The 18,028-nt window shown below is 40.7% G+C and overlaps 1 protein-coding gene across 1 annotated transcript in view; it reads right to left on the bottom strand.

The window, feature by feature from the left end:
• Positions 1–18,028, bottom strand: part of ATP2B2 (ATPase plasma membrane Ca2+ transporting 2) — a 233,732-nt gene that overhangs the window by 51,917 nt on the left and 163,787 nt on the right. The window contains 2 exon segments of the mRNA XM_054516040.1: positions 100–334; positions 1,258–1,499. Coding sequence (XP_054372015.1) covers positions 100–334; positions 1,258–1,499 — 477 coding nt within the window.

Here is an 18,028-nt window from a genome sequence, read left to right on the forward strand (position 1 = left end):
TCAGCTTCTTTGAAAGAACTAATTTAAAAAAAGAGATAAAACCTGTAAGAAACCCTTCAGGTTATGTCCAGTTTTACACAAGATAAAAATTGGACGTACCTCTGGCCTTACTGGGTCTTCAATGCCAACGACACAGATGCAAGTCAGGTCAGATAAGATGTCATTCTCGTTGTCCCAGTCAGGCTCAGGGCTGCTGGGGAAGTCTCTGAAGGCCACACAGATGGTTCTCAGCCCATCACAGGCCATGGGCTCAATCACCTTCTTCACCATCTCGTCCCTGTCGCGGGGCCTGAAGATGCGCGGTTCCCCAGCCGCGTTGAGGATCCTGGAACACCTGGTTTGGGCAGGGAAAAGAGAATAAAAACTGAGTGTGATGCCTTAGAATTTTAGCCTTTATATTTTTCATTTATTTGTACTCCTGCAGTTCACTCCAAACTGCACACCCAGTGTCAGCTGCAGCTTCCCCATTTTGGGCACACACAACAATTCCTCTCCAGGCCTGGCAATCAAGGACACCTCACTGCCCCAGAGCCCAGAGATGGGAACAAAAGGGACTTGGGGGGAGCAAACTTGGGCTCAATGACTTCATTACCTGGAGCTGGAATTGGCAGATGAACCCCCAATGTGCAGATGGACCAAACTTATAAAAGTATAAAAACCTGTGACCTTCATCTGCCCAAATGTACCTGCAGGCCCTTCAATAAATAGAACTGATTTTTATTCCCTTAGTTCTGTCTGGGTTCTGTTTTTAGGTAGTCCCAAAAAAGCATCAAGTGTGCATCTGCATGACTGTCAAAGTATTTCCTGTATAAGCTCATTTCAGTCAATGCTTTCCTCTTCTGATGTCGGGTTTTAAGTTTCTAATGTAAATTTCTAGAAGATTCACTGCTGAAATATCAGAGAGAATTTGAAACTTATTGCACAGACACCAAGAACCCTTCATGCATTATTTTCTCAATAATCAAAGAGCTGGCTGCTTACAGTGAAATTGAAAAGTGCTTATTTTCCAAATGGGTTGAACATAAAGAATCTATTTACAAATTACCAAGAGCAGACCCAATTCTTTGGTAAGAAAAACAAATCAATTTCCCAGAAGCACTTAAAAAAAATTAAAAAAACAATAATTTAGCTCATGCTGCTAAGGTGTGTCCCATTTCTGGTGCAGGCAGCAAACTCCAAACACCAGAATTCCCGCATTTTAGCATCAGGATGCTTTGAATTTTGGAAAAAACGAGGCCAGGGATGCAGTGCACTCACTTCTTGAGAACAATCTCAGAGGCTCCCTTGCTGTACATGCGGAAGCTGCCGTCGGGCATTTTGATCACCGTGCTCATGGACTTCCTCACGGAGTTGAAGGTGTAAACTTTGTAGAGCTTCTCCTCGGGGATGAGGCTGCGGACGGGCTCGTAATCCTGCTTCAGATCCAGCACAAACCCCAGGAGCCCACACTCCGTCTTGTTGCCCACCTGGCGAGGCAGCCCGCCCTCTTTCTCTGGTGGCTGGAGAGAGGAGAAAAAAAAAATGGAGATTAATTTCTCTCATTTTTCTCACAGTTCTTAAGTTTAATATCTGAGCTGTGCAGCCACGAGTCTTGCAGTTTTTAAAATCAAGGTAAAAATTCCATGGAGCTCCAACAGACCTGAAGCATCTCCTCACAAGGAGAAACGTTTCTCTTGACCATATTTGCCACATTTGGTCTCTTGCATTTCTTTTTTCTTAAATTAGCCATTGGCAGCTTGTGATGGTTGGGCAATCCATTAAAAAGGAAGTAACTTTCCTTAGGCTGAAAACCAAGCAATTCTCACTTGTCATGAACAGAGGATTTCCTTTTCTCTCTTGCTTAGAATTCCATTGGTTTGCTGATTTTCACAGCTTTAAAAGTGAGTTAAAGAAAGCTCTATCTTTTTCTTTATTCCTGCCAGGCATTTTTATATAAAAATAAATCTCCATGCAACCATAACAACAAATCTCAGTGAAAAAAAATCTATGAAATAATAGTCCTGTATCTAAATGTATTCGTTTCTAGAATTACTTTAGTCTGCTGCTTCAGACAAATAAATTCTACGTATGTTAGTGAAAATGGAGTAGACTGAACACTGTGCTACTTCTACCAATTCTTAATCCTTCTGAAGGAGAGAAGGAAGGACAAGGAAGACTTTAAATTCCCTTTCAAAACGAAATAAACACTTAATTTACAAACTTTCTTGGGAGTGTTGTACACCCCAAACAAAATATTCCTGTGCCAGGACCCCAGACTTCAAGTGGCCAATGTGTGAACTATAAGCTAATGATAACTTGCAGTTTCTTATGCTCAGTAGAATTAAAAAGTGTTCCTTAAGCCAGGGCTAAACTGCCCTTATGGGAATAAAAACAGGAAATCATCTCACAGCTTTAATTTGCACTGAAAACAGATTTTGATTTGGCTCAAGCCAAGACTCTAAGTCATCATTCTCAATGTGAGTTAAAAATTTACCTCACATTTTGCAGAATTAGGACTGCAGGACTGTATTCAGAATCCGTATTTAATTTCACTTTAAAATCCAGTTTACTTCAGCAATGGGATTCCTAATAGATAGAACTTCCTACATTGTCCATCACTGGGATGAGGGCACACATAGGGAATGATTAAAGCTGCAAATCAGCCACCCTACTGGATTTGAATTCTTGCAACAAGTATGGCCACCAAAAGGGAAAAGGGGACTTTGAAATGAGCATTAGGAATTAATTATCCCAGAAAACCACCACTTGCAGCTGGTTTGAAAACGAAGGTCAGCTAGATAACAGACTTCTAGAACTGAAGCAAACAAATAAACATTAATTTTTCCAAAAGAATCATCTCCCTACCAGCAGGAAGATTGATACCTGGATACCTGGTGACAGGTAGATTAATGTCTTTGTTTGGTTTTTTTTCAGAGAGAAGCAGCTACAAAGAACAACACAGAATAACCCAAAAATGTGTCTGAAAGAGATTTATCCTTCCAAAAAGGATTGTAACATCTTTCTTTTATGTGAACCATCATTTTTACTGACTAATATGGGTCACTCTGGTGTTGCTGTGACATTTTAACATCACTCCAGGGTCACTGTAAAACACTGACATTCAGCAAAAATGCCAGGGAGATAACATTAATTTTATTACCTGCTATAACAACTTGTCCTGCTGTAACCTCATTATACTGTGATGTAACTTCCCTCTGGATTCTCAAATTCATTTAAGAATCTCTAATTCAAAATGGAAGTGCTCATAGCGAGGTGTATCTGGAATTCAGTGGAGTCAAAAAAATACCTTTTAAAATCCAGTTTTGTTTACTTAAATAGGTTTTGTGTTCCTGGCATTGCAGGCACAGAGTTCCTGAAATCTGCCAGGAACTTCAGGTTTCTCAAAGCAACAGAGGAACCAACTTCAGTGCCTGGGTAGTGATGGGTGCCAGGGAAGATCCATTCCCCTGGGCATATTAAATCCAACCCCTCTCATTTTGGATCTAAATCCTCATTTATGCTTCTCTTTGCGACTGAACTCAATGAAAATTGTCACTGAATTAAATGTGAATGTGGTCAGGCCACTGGAACACTCTTGGAACCCAAAGAAAGACAAAGTTTTCCATCAAAGTCAGACAGCTCTAGACAATAATTAATTTATAGATATGATTTCATCATGCCCTGATGCCAAAGAAATCAAGAAAATAAAAACCTGCTCAATACAATTTCTCAATACAAAAAACTATCAGAGTCCTTCCAAAATCACCTTTATTTCAACAAAAAGTAGATCACACTCCCCTGTTCTTACCACAGCCTAAAAATAGATTCCTTTCAGGGAACATCTTTTGAATGCAAATACGTAAGCAAGGGGGGAAAAAAAAATACCCATGAAAAGAAAAGGAACAGACACTTCAGAAGGGTTTCAAAATCTAACAAGTGGCCACCTCCCTGCAGAGCAGCTGCTGTCTCCATATTCTTTGTGCATTACATTAGGGGCAAGCATATGGTGCTGAGAGCTGGCACGGAGCACTTCCTTCCCTGCACTGTTCCAGCTCAAAATCTATATGCCAGGAGCAGCCTCCTTGCAGATTGTTCTTGACAATCCCTTGCAGAAGCTGCTGCCTCTGAAACTTCCTGCTGGGCTGCAGCTAAATTTACTTCTCGCTGAATTCTGCGGTTCATGGCACCTGGAAAACAAGGACAGCCCGATGGGGTTACTCTGGAAGGATTCACTGGGAGCAGCTTCAGTGACCCCTCAGAGCATGGAACTGATGCCTTAGCATTTTAGCTTTTATATTTTTCACATATTTGCAATCCTGTAGCTCTTTAGTGTGTCACTCCAAACTGCACACCCAGTGTCAGCTGCAGCTTCCCCATTTTGGGCACACACAACAATTCCTCTCCAGGCCTGGCAATCAAGGACACCTCACTGCCCCAGGGCCCAGAGATGGGAACAAAAGGGACTTGGGGGGAGCAAACTTGGGCTCAATGACTTCATTACCTGCAGCTGGAATGGGCAGATGAACCCCCAATGTGCAGATGGACCAAACTTACAAAAGTATAAAAACCTGTGAGCCAGGGTCCATTTGTGGGTGTAGGCCCTGGGGGATTTCATCTGCCCAAAATGTACCTGCAGGCCCTTCAATAAACAGAACTGCTTTTTATTCCCTTAATTCTCACTGGCCTCTGATTTAGATGGCTCTGACAAGGCATCACTCTAATATTCCTCAATTTAATATTGATTTTAGCAGAATGGGAACTTTGAACAACCACTGCCATCGTTATTTACACTACTACATTCCTGGCAGTGCTGCTCCCCCATTTATTAACAGGTGCAGCTGGTTTCACAACAAACATCTCTAAAGCCTGACAAATATTCATCATTTGAGTTTAATTAGAGACAGAGTAATGGGCTAGCTGGAAATTCAGGGATGACAAGTGCAAAACCCCAAGCAGAACCCCCAGTATGCAAATGGACCAAACTTATAAAAGTATAAAAACCTGTGAAACATTGTCCATTTGTGGGTTTAGCCCCTGGAGCATTTCATCTGCCTGAAATGTACCTGAAGGCCCTTCAAAAAATAGAACTGCTTTTTATTCCCTTAATTCTGCCTGGCCTCTGGTTTTAGGCAGCTCCAAAAAGGCACCATAACCCTTGGAAGCGGGAAGAGGGGAAGGCTTTGAGCTGAGATTTACCACAGGGAGCTCCAGCAAGGCCCTTCTGCTCCCCACAGGTCACCTGCAATCTGTTCCATCACCTGCTTGCAAGGGACTGAGCCAGGATCCTCCTCCAGTCATGACCCTTGCAAAATTTTTTCAAACATCTCTCCCAAGCCTTTGGATTATTTCCCCACAACATTTCAATTGCAAGCAGCTACTCGCATGCAGAAGAACCCCCTGACAGATGTTTAAAAAGCCCTGGTTACACCCAGCACATCAAAATAGGTTTCTAGGTCAAACTACAGCTGCATTACCAAGGCTTAAAAATACCAATCCAAAGCCAGTATTGACCTGGTACTGAGTTTGGATTACAAAGGGAATTTTCAGAATTGTTGCACTAGGAAATAATTGACTAATAAAAGGTTTTAAGAAGAAAGATAACATTCTGGGCATAACTTAAAGAGGTGATCCAACTTGTAAAATTAGATTAGGAAATAATTCCCATTTTTGTCCTAACTCCATGCTAAACTTCCCTTTCTTCTCTGCAAGAAGACCCAAGAAGTCCTTCTACATTAAAATGTCAGGATTTTCTATATTATCTAAAGTCTTAATTTGTTGTATGAAATTCTCCTGTGTTCTACAGGTTGAACTACTCCTTCAGAATAACAATGACATTAAATATTCTAATTTATTAACACTGAAAATGAGCTTTGCTGGAATACCATATCACTATTGAGTGTTCTATTTCAGCCCAGCATCTCAACAGGAAAACAGAGGAAAACAAAACTTTTTGAAATTGAATTGCAAAAGATTTCCACTTCATACTCTAATTACTCAAACAAAAGACAAAATGGACCAGGATGCACAGGAATTTTTCTCTGTATAATTAAACATGTCATATGTAAAATTTAAAATAACCAACAAGGTTGAATGCTGTTCAAACCACGTGATATTTTTATTTTTGAATTCCTAATATTGCAAAAAGAACTACTAAAGAACTGTGGTCCTATCAGAGAGATTCCCTTGCTACATAATTTTAATCAATATTTTAATGCAAGACATCTAAAGCAAGATTAAAACATCCCAATTTATAACCAAATATTCCAGCTTTTTGCAGATATATCTTCCTTCAACTGACTTCATGCTAAAACAACAGAGATTTTGCCTGTTTCTCTTAGAGAAAAGCTGCAAAAATGAAAGGGGTGAGTCTTTTTTAGTCAAGGATTAAGAATTGAAAACTTTGCTGGACTAAATAAATTTTCCCATTACAAATTGGGAAACGGTTCCAGAAGCTCTGTTGGTAAGAGGAAGGCAGTGAAATACCAGCCCTCAGCTGGTTGGGAATTTGTGTTTGGAGTCTCTCTGGGATTCTGGAGCCAGAGCAATGGTTTAACCCCAGCTGGAAACCACAAAAGGAGCCTCTTGCTCACTACCCCTTCCCCCTGAGATGGTGTGGGGAGGAAAATCAGAAATACATCAACCCCCAGAGTGAGATAAGAACAGATTCCCTGCAAACACCTGGCAGCAGCTGTGCACCCTTAAAATGCTGGGAATTTATTTCCACATGGGAATAAAAACAATCTTTTCTATCTGTGTAGACTGGGATCCTTGCAAGCTCGAGGGCAGACCTGGAATAACATCATTGATCCCAATTTGTTCCTGCACGGTTTGGAAGTTTCCATGCTCATGGTGAACAAGTTGCCTGTGCTTTACACAGAGCAGGATGATTTGTGGTGCCACACAGCTGCTTCCCAGCTCAGAACCAGCCCTGCAAGGTACAGGGCTGCTGAAATTCAGTTCAAATAAAGTCAAAAGTCAGCTTGAATTGGGGTCAGCAGAAGGGATTGGAGAAGAGCAGTTATGAACTTGGGGCTGGTTGTGTAACCTGCCTGGCACCAGGGGACCCAGACTGCAGGACTTCCACACCCTCCTGAGCTCCCTCACTGCATTTAGAACCCAGCACTTCAAACTTGGAAGCTTAGGTGGTTTTTTCCTGTTCTTTTGCACAGTGCTGAGTAGCTTCACGTCAGTGTTCCCATTCACTTATATTTCTATTCATTTATATTTATGTTCACTTATATCACCTGTTCACCAGAAAGTAAATTGATCTCCTTTTAACCCTCAAAAGATTAAGCATATTTTTACACTGAGCTGATACAGATCTCTCCCTTCACAATTCCCAAGAACTAGAGGTCCCCAACCCTTAAGGAGAACGAGCTTCTTAATCCCTGACTTTGACAAGTTTGCACCATTTTTGGGTCCAATGATTGCAAATCCAGAATTTCAAAGCCCTCTGGCTCATACATTTGGAAATTAGCTCGAAAACAGACAACAAAAATGTTTGGAAAGCCTTTAGCAGATGCTTTACATGCCCTGGTACCTGAGATTGGATATATTTTCCAAATATTATTGGATTTGTTACATGTGGTACATAATGGTGTTACACAGTGCTTGCACAGAAGACAGAAAAATATGAAATGTTAGAGGAGCTGTGTTAATACAGCTCCTCTAAAATAAAATCATTATAGGCTTAACCAGGAACTTTGATTGTGAAGAGCTTCTGGCAGAGAACAGAAAAAAGACAACATTCACCTCTCACAGTGCCACGAATCTGCAGAGAAAAAGAATCAAACAGAGGGTGATGGGAGAAGCACAAGTGGTTTTTGCTAATTCCCACTGTATTGCCAGTTCTCTCCCTTTTCTCCTGATATACTTCCTGCATGATTTAAACACTTAAACATCTCTGTAGCAGACAGGAGGGCACGGAGCTGTTGTAAAATGAGAAAGTTTAAACTCAAAATTGGAGGGAGGAACAGGATCAAGAGAAAAAATTGGGTTTTACTGATTGTATCAACAATCCAGCACATCAGCAGCATTCCCAGGCATCAAACAGGACTGAACCAAAGCAGGATGCAGAGAGGTAAATAATAAATAATCACCTAAATAAATAAATAGCTAAAATTTCCCCAGGGCTGCCTGTTATTGGTGTCCCCCATATTTCTACTCTGAAAACAGAAAAAATGAGATTTAGAAGCTAATTCCTTCTGCTTCCCATCACCCACAAAACCCCAAGATCCACAGCAGTTCCATCTCTTGGGAAAATAGCACCAAACAAATCACCTCAAGTTCTCACTATTTCCTTTAGGCACCAAATGCTTCTCAAAACCAAGGGAATTTATTCCAAACCCTGGCTGGCAGGGAAGGAATTGCCAGCTCATCCCACATGTAGACAACCTAAAATGAAAGCACAATGAAACCCCCAGCGAGGATGCAAAATCTGAAGACTGGAATCAAAAATATAAACAAGATTATTTCATAATAACAAAGTTCTACATTCAGAGTTCGCTCTAGTGTGAGAGATTTGATTTAGTATTTTATGTTTTTTGGGTGGAATGCATTAGTAATGAATGGTTAGAATTGATTTGCAGTTTAATTCCTTGTGGTAAAATAGTTAATATTATAGGTATTAATATATATATAGGTATCATTGAATAGAGGCCTAATTATATAGTTAATATTACAAGTCTGTTGGATATTGGTGTAGATGTTTTTATAATTTTTTATGTGTTTTGGTTGAGTGATTGGAATTTAGTAGTACTTATGGGTGTTTTATAGGAATTGGAGGAGTTTTATTGTGTTTGTAAAGTGAATTTATGATTACTGTTATATTTCTGAAGGCAAGATAATGATTATTTGGTTTTTTGTGGTGTAAAGACTTATAGTATGGGGGAGAGATGTATTGTTTTAGTGGGGAATAAAAATAGAAGTGAGTTTTTGATGGGAACTACAGTGGCATGCTGTGAAAGATGCATTGTAACAGGACCACATGGGGAAAATAATACAGGTGAGTGGTATTAGAAACAATAGCAGCATTGTGTGGCAAAAGCTAATAGGGAAAAACATTTATAAGGGATTGTAACTAAGAAATAGGTTGATTCTGATGGAATGGTCTTGAGTTTTACATCTCTTGCGTCTCACTCTTAATCAAGACTGATAATGGAATAAAATCTTTTAAAATGCCTCTCAGTTGCCCCATCTCTGTAAAAGCTGGGAAAACCAACACTGGTGGCTGGTGAGGCTCCTGAATTCCCTCAGGTTTAATACCCCTCATGGTTATTAAACCTATTTAAATATCAGGGCTCCCAAACTGCCTAAGAAAAGGGTAGCAGGAATTTTTGTCTCGTTCCTGTATCAGTTGAAGAGCAGGTTCATGTGTGATGGAATTATCCAGGTACAACTGATGGTACAATTCCATCACACCATGGAATTATCCAGGTACAACTGATGGTACAATTCCATCACACCATGGAATTATCCAGGTACAACTGATGGTACAATTCCATCACACCATCAGCTCTCCCACAACAGTTGCAGGATATTCAAAGGCTTCCTGGCTAAGATTAGCTGGGATGCAGGGTAATTATTTCAATTTTGGGAGGATAATTTGAATGGTTTTCCCTATGATCTGAAATGCTTTTCCCTATTATCTGAAAACGACCTGAAAACGACGCTCAAACCAAGGGAACGTTTTGCACCACATCATTCTCCTGCTGCTGCTGCTCGAGCTGGGGACAAGTTTGGTCAGCTATAAATTGATATAAAAATGGTGCATTTCAGCATCTTGCCTGCAACTCCAGCAAGGCAGTGCTCCCCTGAGAGGGGGCCAGCTGGAATTGTGCAATGGATCAGGGTGACATTTCCCAGCAGCAAGGCTGAGGGAGCAGTGCTGATGTGGCTCAGTGAAGATGGACTCGTGCTCCTTTCAGCTCACAGAACAGGGACACAAAAGGATAGAGCCCATGAATGCCCCCACCAGTGGCTCTGGAAGAAGGGGAAATCAGGCATGAAGAACAGGCTGAGAGGCTGGTGTGACAGTCCCCACTCCCCCTCTCTTTGAATCTCACCTATTTTTACATTCACAGAGTTGGGTTTTTTTAATAAAAACCCTTCGAGTTTAATAGCAAATAATTTAATTGTCCTTTTAATTTGAAGGACGTATCTGCCTTTGATTCACTTTAAAAAAAAAAGGCAAAAAAATACTTCCACAAACATGAAAATTGATAATTCTTCTCACTGATTTAAGATGGATATGTCAGGTTTGTATGCATTTTTTTAAAAAATTAGAGAGTTGCTCGGGGCTGTGTCCAGTGGGGTTCTGAATATCTGCAGAGAAGGAAACTCCACAATTCTGTGAGCAACCTGTGCCAGTGTTTGACCACCCTCACCACTAATTCAAACAAAAATTACTATTTCTTTCAGTTTCACAGCCAGATAAATAGAGGGATAGCTCTAGCAGAAGTAGCTAGCAAAGCTAAATTTAACCACATTTATCAATGCAATTAATTTAATTTGGACCAGAGCAAGGTTTTCTGATTTCAAACTATAAATGAAACAACTGATAACTTTTAAAAATTAAGAATATCTATCCATAAGGTCCTGCACATGTAATTTAACAATACCTATTCTAAGGAACCAAACACTGACAGAGATGTTACATTTATACATCACAGTTCAGCAGTGATTCCATAACATAAAGATGTGAATTATTCCTCTCCATTTCCTAATCCTTTCTGGTTCTCTCATTTGAACTTTTTCCTTTTGTAATAAATTGTCTACATTTCAAGATAAATATAATTAAAACAGAAGGCTGGAAGTCTTTTAATTTAAAAACCAAAACTAATTATGAAAAATCTCCCCATTCCAAATGACAATAATTCATGGCTGGGTTTCACCAGGGGTACATTAATGCACTACAGTGCAAAGAAGGAACTCTGCCTTGTTATGACACTACTGATCAATTCTTAGCTAGGACCAGGATCCTCCAGCCTTGCTGTTTCCAGATGAGATTCAACTGAATTTTACTGGCACAGATTTTTCTCTACATTTCCCTCAGAGGAAACTTGGGGTACTTATTTCACTGTAAGATATTCATCTGTATTTAGGGATCTTCCTATTGTTATTGATCAAACCCATTCCTACACTCCCTTAAAATGTGCCATTTCATGACAATTTAGCTCTAAATTTGGAATATTCCCTATTCCCTTTCCACTAAAAACCAGCACTCTTGTCCTTTTGTGCAGCCCCAGGGAACTGGCAATGGTTGGATTTATTCTGGCACCATCCCAGCTTTAAGTGCAACAAGAACTGTTCACAAGTAACCTATATAATCAAAGTAATTAGACACACCAATTGTTATTAACTTGCTTTAATCAAAACCTAATTTACTTTAAACATAGCCTAAGTACAGGGATTCTCTTTGAGTTTTCTGTAAAGAAAGCCTCAGCACTTCTCCTGTCACCAGTATCAGCAGAACTCAGACCACAGTGACAAAGGGACAATTTCTAAACCAAACTGGCAAAAATTAGGAGCAGATGAAGAGATTTCATAAATTTCTAATGAATCCTTCAATACCTTTGGCAAACACTCCCCAAACTGTCATGAGCAACAACCAAGCTGAGCATTTTTCATTTCACAAGAGAAGTTGCACTTAATGGCAGGGCTGTAACTAATGGCACCCAAGAGCTGCTGCCTTGGTTAGATCTGTTAAACTCAGGTTTTACAGCCTGCTGGTCCTGGGCTGGCTCTGTGAGAGCTGCAGACAGAGCAAACAGGACAGGAACTGCCTGGGGTGGAGCTCATCAGGTAGGAAAACTCCAGTTCCAAGGCAATGTACCCAGTTCAAAAAGCATATTTCCAAATTAGACCCAACACGGGGATTTACATGAGGTTGGCCAACATTAAAAGCCTTAAAGCAACTGCCTTAGGGCTGAAACCTCACCTTTTAGGTTTAAGGAAAAGCAGAGATACATTTTCTCCAGTCTAATCAGCACCTGTACATCTGGAAAATGTCCTTGGAGCCACTCTACTACACACTTAAATCATTTATCAACAGATTTTTCCCTCACATCTCAATCCTTTCTCCCACCAAGCCAATAGTAATATTCAATAATTCTGACCATGTGATCCTCAAATCTCATCACCTTTTATTAACTATTTTACTCTTGTAATCAAAATTAATCACATTTTTTAAAAACACCTCCACTGGTAACCTGAGTTGCCTCTCATGCCTGTTTTTGTCTGGCAATCCTGCATGAATTTCAACCACAAAGTGTGAAACCCGTCACCCATTCCATGGCATCTACATATACCCACTCTCATTGCTATTTGTATTGCCTCCTCCATGCTTCTTTTAGCTAATTAGGAGTGGAAAAACCAATCAACCAAACATCCCCTTGCACAAAAATCCACCAAAACCCAGTCCCACCATCTGAAAAATATGAACTGTGATAATAAGAATGATAATATACAAGAATTGAATCAAAAATCCACCAAAACTGAAAAATCCCACCATCTGAAAAATATGAGCTGTGATAATAATAATGATAATACACAAGAATTTAATCAAAAATCCACCAAAACCCAGTCCCACCATCTGAAAAATATGAACTGTGATAATAATCATAACGTACAAGAATTCAATCATGCATTAAATAACAGAAAATGCCTGACCTTTACAGATGTGCATCAAAAACCTGAATTTCCATAAAAGAAAGAGAATTTACAGGAATCAAAAACCTGAATTTCCATAAAAGAAAGAGAATTGACAGGTGGCTGATCTGTCCATCCAGTTTTCACATGCAGAAAACTTATCAATACTCTGGGGATTGTCTGTTATTCTATTAAATAGAACCAGATGGGGAAATAAATTTCTAGAAAGACCAAACCAAGGCAAAGATTAATCTTAATACTTGCTGCCTTTCTGGTGGCACCTCAGCCACAAACCATTTGTACAGTGGAAGGAGCTCAATTTAGTGAGTGCAAAGCAAATCTAGCCACATGGAAAAGGAAGTTTTCTCACTTGATTGAAGCTCCTGATTATAGCCCATCGTAATTACAGATCTCTGTTAATAGTACTCATTTCCAGAGTAAGGAGAAGGCTCCTTCAAGCACCCATCTCCAAAGGAGTCTAAAACCACCAAGAGCAGAAATTTTCAGTGCTGATACAAAATGTGCTCCTCTTTAGCAGCACGTATCAGCTGCAACTATTTTTAAATTGGTTTGGGTCTGTTCCATTTGGGCTTTGGGAGGCAAATGGATGAGCTCGAGTGGATATAATCTGTCAGAGCCATGCTTAGCTAATATATTTCCTCAGAGGGATTTTTTTTTTTTGCATGATTGGTGGGATAATGTTTGGGATGCATTGTAAATTCAGTGCTCTGGCCAGGCCCTCTCCTTGTCAGGACACCAGGAATGATGCCTTGGCTGGGCAGAGCAGCAGACGGAGGCTGCAGCCAATTTGTGCCTGATTATTCATTCAGGAGGAAATGGGACAGCAGTGATGGAGAGCTGGAACATCCTGTCCTTCTTCAGAGAAAAAATTCTCCCAGAAAAATCTCATTTCTCACCTCTTCCAAATGCACAGCCCCTATCACAGCAGCACTGAGCACTGCCAGCCTTTGGAGTGAGGGGAAATGCAGGGGGATGGAATAAATGGAAAAGACAGAAAAATAAAAGTGGCATTAAAAAAAATAAAATCTGCAGTGGAGCTGTTTAACATGCTCAAGGCTTTCCTTGGTGCTATGGCCAATGAGCCACATCTTCTGCCCAACTCTCATCCAGAATTTCCCAAGGATAAAGTGTCCCAATGTCCCCACAAGGACTCACCAGGAGCCAGGCACACTCTACTGCTCTGTTTGCACCTGCACAGGTAAGGCAGGCTCACAGATTTATTCCATTTACCCCATTCCATTTCCTCCATTTCTTCCATTTCTTCCACTTACCCCATTCCATTTCTTCAATTTATTAAGTCAGGTTCCCAGATTTATTCAATTTATCCCATTCCATTTATTTAAGGCAGGCTCACAGTGCTTATTCCATTTATCCTAATTTTTTACAATTTCTAGAAGCTTCTTTTCCATGCAAGGTGCCTGCACAGCAGCTCTGCCATTTGTTTCAGTGATGCTAAGGGACTAGATGACTTTGACTAAGTTAAAATAATCCTTATAAAATTTGAAAACTTCCTGTTTCCTCTGCAAGGCTCCAGCTGGGAAAAGGATTTTGTGGGACACATGTCCTGCCTGCTCAGTCCCATGGCCCTGGGAATCTGGATCCATCACAGCCTTTGGGAAGCCAGAGCTCCTCATGGATCCCTGGGAACAATCCTCCAGGTTTCCACCCATCCTAGAACTTTTGCTGTCCTAAAAGCAGAAATGCCCAGGATTTTTGGACACCTTCCCACACTCACAAATAACCCAGACATAAAACTGGTTGTATCCCAAAGGAGGCAAGAGCTTCACACACAAGAAGAGAAAACTGCAAGCTTGACAGAAAAATGGGCTCTACCTGCAGGAGAAAGCAGGAACTGGAAATTGAAGCACTGATTTTACTTAGCATACATTTAATACCAATTTTCTAAGTCATCTGTGACTCAAAAAGAATATTTTTGTTTACATTAAAAGCGAATGAATAGATCTTGTGAAGTGCAAGGTCAGTCACAAAGAACAGCAATGAAAGTCAATTTAAAGTCTTGTTCAAGTCTGCAAATCACTCCTGCATTTATTGCCCTGAAATCAACACATCTCCTGTCAGACTTTATTCCTGATCCATTGTACTTCAGATCTTGTGCCATTTGCAGTTTTTGGTGATTGTTGACTGGTTTTTTCCCCCCCAGAGGAATAAACCACATTGGAGCTCTGAGAGTAAAGAAAAACCTCCTAAAACTGCATTGTATATCAACTATATGTTTACACAATATAAATGTGAAAGGAAATTAATTTCCTATTTCATTACGAGGTGATTCACCCACCACATTGATTTCCAATCAGCCTCTTTGTGTAGCTCATAAAAGCACCACCATTTTCCGTGAAATTGGTATTAAATCATCACATTGGAAGGTGATGATCTCCCCGTTCCTATGACTGAGAGCACAAAGAAAACTCACATTAAACCAAAATGTGCCTGAAGTAATTGGTTTACACCAACTCGTGTGAAAACAAAAGCTCCCAGCAGGGAAATGTGCTCCCTGAGAATATTCCCTGAAAAGTGCCACCACCACAGCCCCACCAGCACATCCATCAGCTCCAGGCTGGGATGGCTTCACCTCAGCAGCGTGGCAGGGGAGGACAAGGAGCCCAACACACTCCAATCATTCATTGTGCATCATTTTTTGGGAAAAAAGAAAGAAAAAAAGAAGTCCTAAAATGCTCAGCCAAGGAGCAATGTTTATAAACCCTGATGAAAAGCCAGTGCAGCACCTTGCAGGAAACACTGATTTTTAAAGCCTGCACTTTTGGAGGTTATCCCCACAGGTGAAGTTTCTCATGCCAGGAGAAGATTTGTGCAGAATAAGAAGAAGAACATAAGATAAATTACATAAAGGAAATTTCTGTGCAAGGCAATAGGAAAAACGTTTGTTGCATCATAGCAAGTTCAAGATCTAATTTATTCATTTGCATACCAGCAAGAAGAAAAAAAAAACAAACAAAAAAAAAGTATAAAATTATATTTTAATATCAAAGAGACTCCAAGTGATTTTAGACTGCCTAAAAGCTTGCAGTGAATATTGATTCCACCAGGAGCTGATGGAATCTGCCATGACCAAACTGAAGGCAAAGGAGGCCAGGATGAAGGAGCTGTTTGTTACCATGGGCTCTGTCACTTGAGGAAACCCGACAAAACAAAGGGGACAAAATCTTCTGCCCCAAATCCCCTTTCTTCTCCCAAATGCCCTCTTCTGCTCCCAAATCCCCATCCTTGCTCCCAAATCCCCCTCTTCTGCCCCAAATCCCCTCTTCTGCCCCAAATCCCCTCTTCTGCCCCAAATCCCCTATCCCTGCTCCCAAATCCCCTCTTCTGCCCCAAATCCCCTATCCCTGCTCCCAAATCCCCTCTTCTGCCCCAAATCCCCTATCCCTGCTCCCAAATCCCCTCTTCTGCCCCAAATCCCCTATCCCTGCTCCCAAATCTCCCTCTTCTGCCCCAAATCCCCATCCTTGCTCCCAAATCTCCCTCTTCTGCCCCAAATCCCCCTCTTCTGCCCCAAATCCCCCTCTTCTGCTCCCAAATCCCCTCTTCTGCTCCCAAATCCCCTCTTCTGCCCCAAATCCCCTATCCCTGCTCCCAAATCTCCCTCTTCTGCCCCAAATCCCCCATCCCTGCTCCCAAATTGCCCATCCCTGCTCCCAAATCCTCCCCTTCTTCCCCCAAATCCCCCATCTCTGCTCCCAAATCCCCTATCCCTGCTCCCAAATCCCCTATCCCTGCTCCCAAATCCCCCATCCCTGCTCCCAAATCCCCTATCCCTGCTCCCAAATCCCCTGTTCCTCGGCAGCTGGCTCCACCCCAGCCCTCCCAACCCACGGAGAAAGGAGGTTTGGTTCACGCCCGGTGGTTTTGGCAGCGCCAGCCCCTCGTGCCTGCAGGAAGAGCAGGGTGGGGTAAAGGGGCTGCCCAGCCTGGCCCCAGCCCAGCCTTGCCCAAACACAATTATTTCAATTATGGAGTCAGCTGCTAATTCAGGGAGAAAAGCTGGGTTTGAACCTCTCATTCTACACAACCCCAATGGCAAGTGATGTGTGGAGATCATCACTTCCTGCTAATTACCACCCCTAGAAGCACAGACAATTAACTGCATCATCTATTATCCCTAATAATTATTATTTATACACTAAATAAGATGGACACTATAGGTTGGGTGTTTTTCTTTTTTCCCTGCCTAATTTATCCTGAGAAAATGCTTACCAAGGGTTTTAGAAAAAGTTTTCAATATGTTGGGGGGGATTTTTTTGGGTGGTGATTGTCTTGCTTATATTTAGAAATATTCTCTGGCCTGCATTGTCTGTTCCCATCCATAATTTAAAACTGCTTACACAGTTGTGTAACGCTGGGAACAAAATAGAAAAAAACTAGAATAAGATATAAATTTACCTAAAATATGAATTGTTTTGCCTGGGAAATCCAACCTCTTACAAAATATATAGATTTTTAATAATCAGTTCAATCAGTGATTGAATCAGTGATTGAATATATATCTATCAGTGAACCAATATATAGATTTTTAATAATCAGTTCAATCAGTTTTCAACCAAATCAAGCTAATTTTTCATTTTAAATGCCTCAAATGCACCATTTAGCTGGATTTACAGACAATATTTTTTAACCCTGTCACCTGAGCACTTCAAAAAGAAAATGTTCACAAATTTCCAGTCCAAACTAATGTGCTGAAAACAGCCAATAAATTGTTGTACTATTGTTGTATTTTGTATTTGTATTTATAATTGTTGTACAGCCAATTATTGTAGCACTATCTAGAAACTGTTTGATTCCTGGGATGCCTTTCCTGATCTAAACCCACCCTGAAAATCACACAGGGTTTCACAGGCAGGAAAAGCCCAACACAGTCAAATATTTCATTGTACCAACATATTTTGCTTAAAAAATAAAAAAAAAAATTAAATGCTCAGAAGCAGCAAGAAGCAATATTTATAAATCCAGATGAAAACACTGTGGAGCATCTTGCAGGAAACAGTGATTTTTTAAAACACTTAAATTTAAGTGATTTCAAAATCAGTGTTGCCTGCAAGTCTTTAAAAGTGATTTTTAAAGAGCCATAAGTGAATCTGATTTTCCTCTGTGTTTCTCCTGGTATCCCATATTTAGTCATTTATTGTACCCCCAAGGCTGCAGGATCCCAACTGCAAAGCCTGGAGCAGTTTCATGAGTTCCCCCAAACTCCCTTGGTCTCTCTCAGGCAGGGATGATCCTCAATGAGGATCCTTGAGTTTCCCCACCAGTTCCTCCCAGGGCATTTTCCTGAGCCGTTTTCTGGATGGCTTTAATGACACAAGGAGAGGATTTTAGGGGTCCCAATATATTCCACAGTGCAGGAAGG

This window comes from Molothrus ater, chromosome 11 (genome assembly GCF_012460135.2).
Source record: "Molothrus ater isolate BHLD 08-10-18 breed brown headed cowbird chromosome 11, BPBGC_Mater_1.1, whole genome shotgun sequence".
Lineage (NCBI taxonomy): Eukaryota > Metazoa > Chordata > Aves > Passeriformes > Icteridae > Molothrus > Molothrus ater.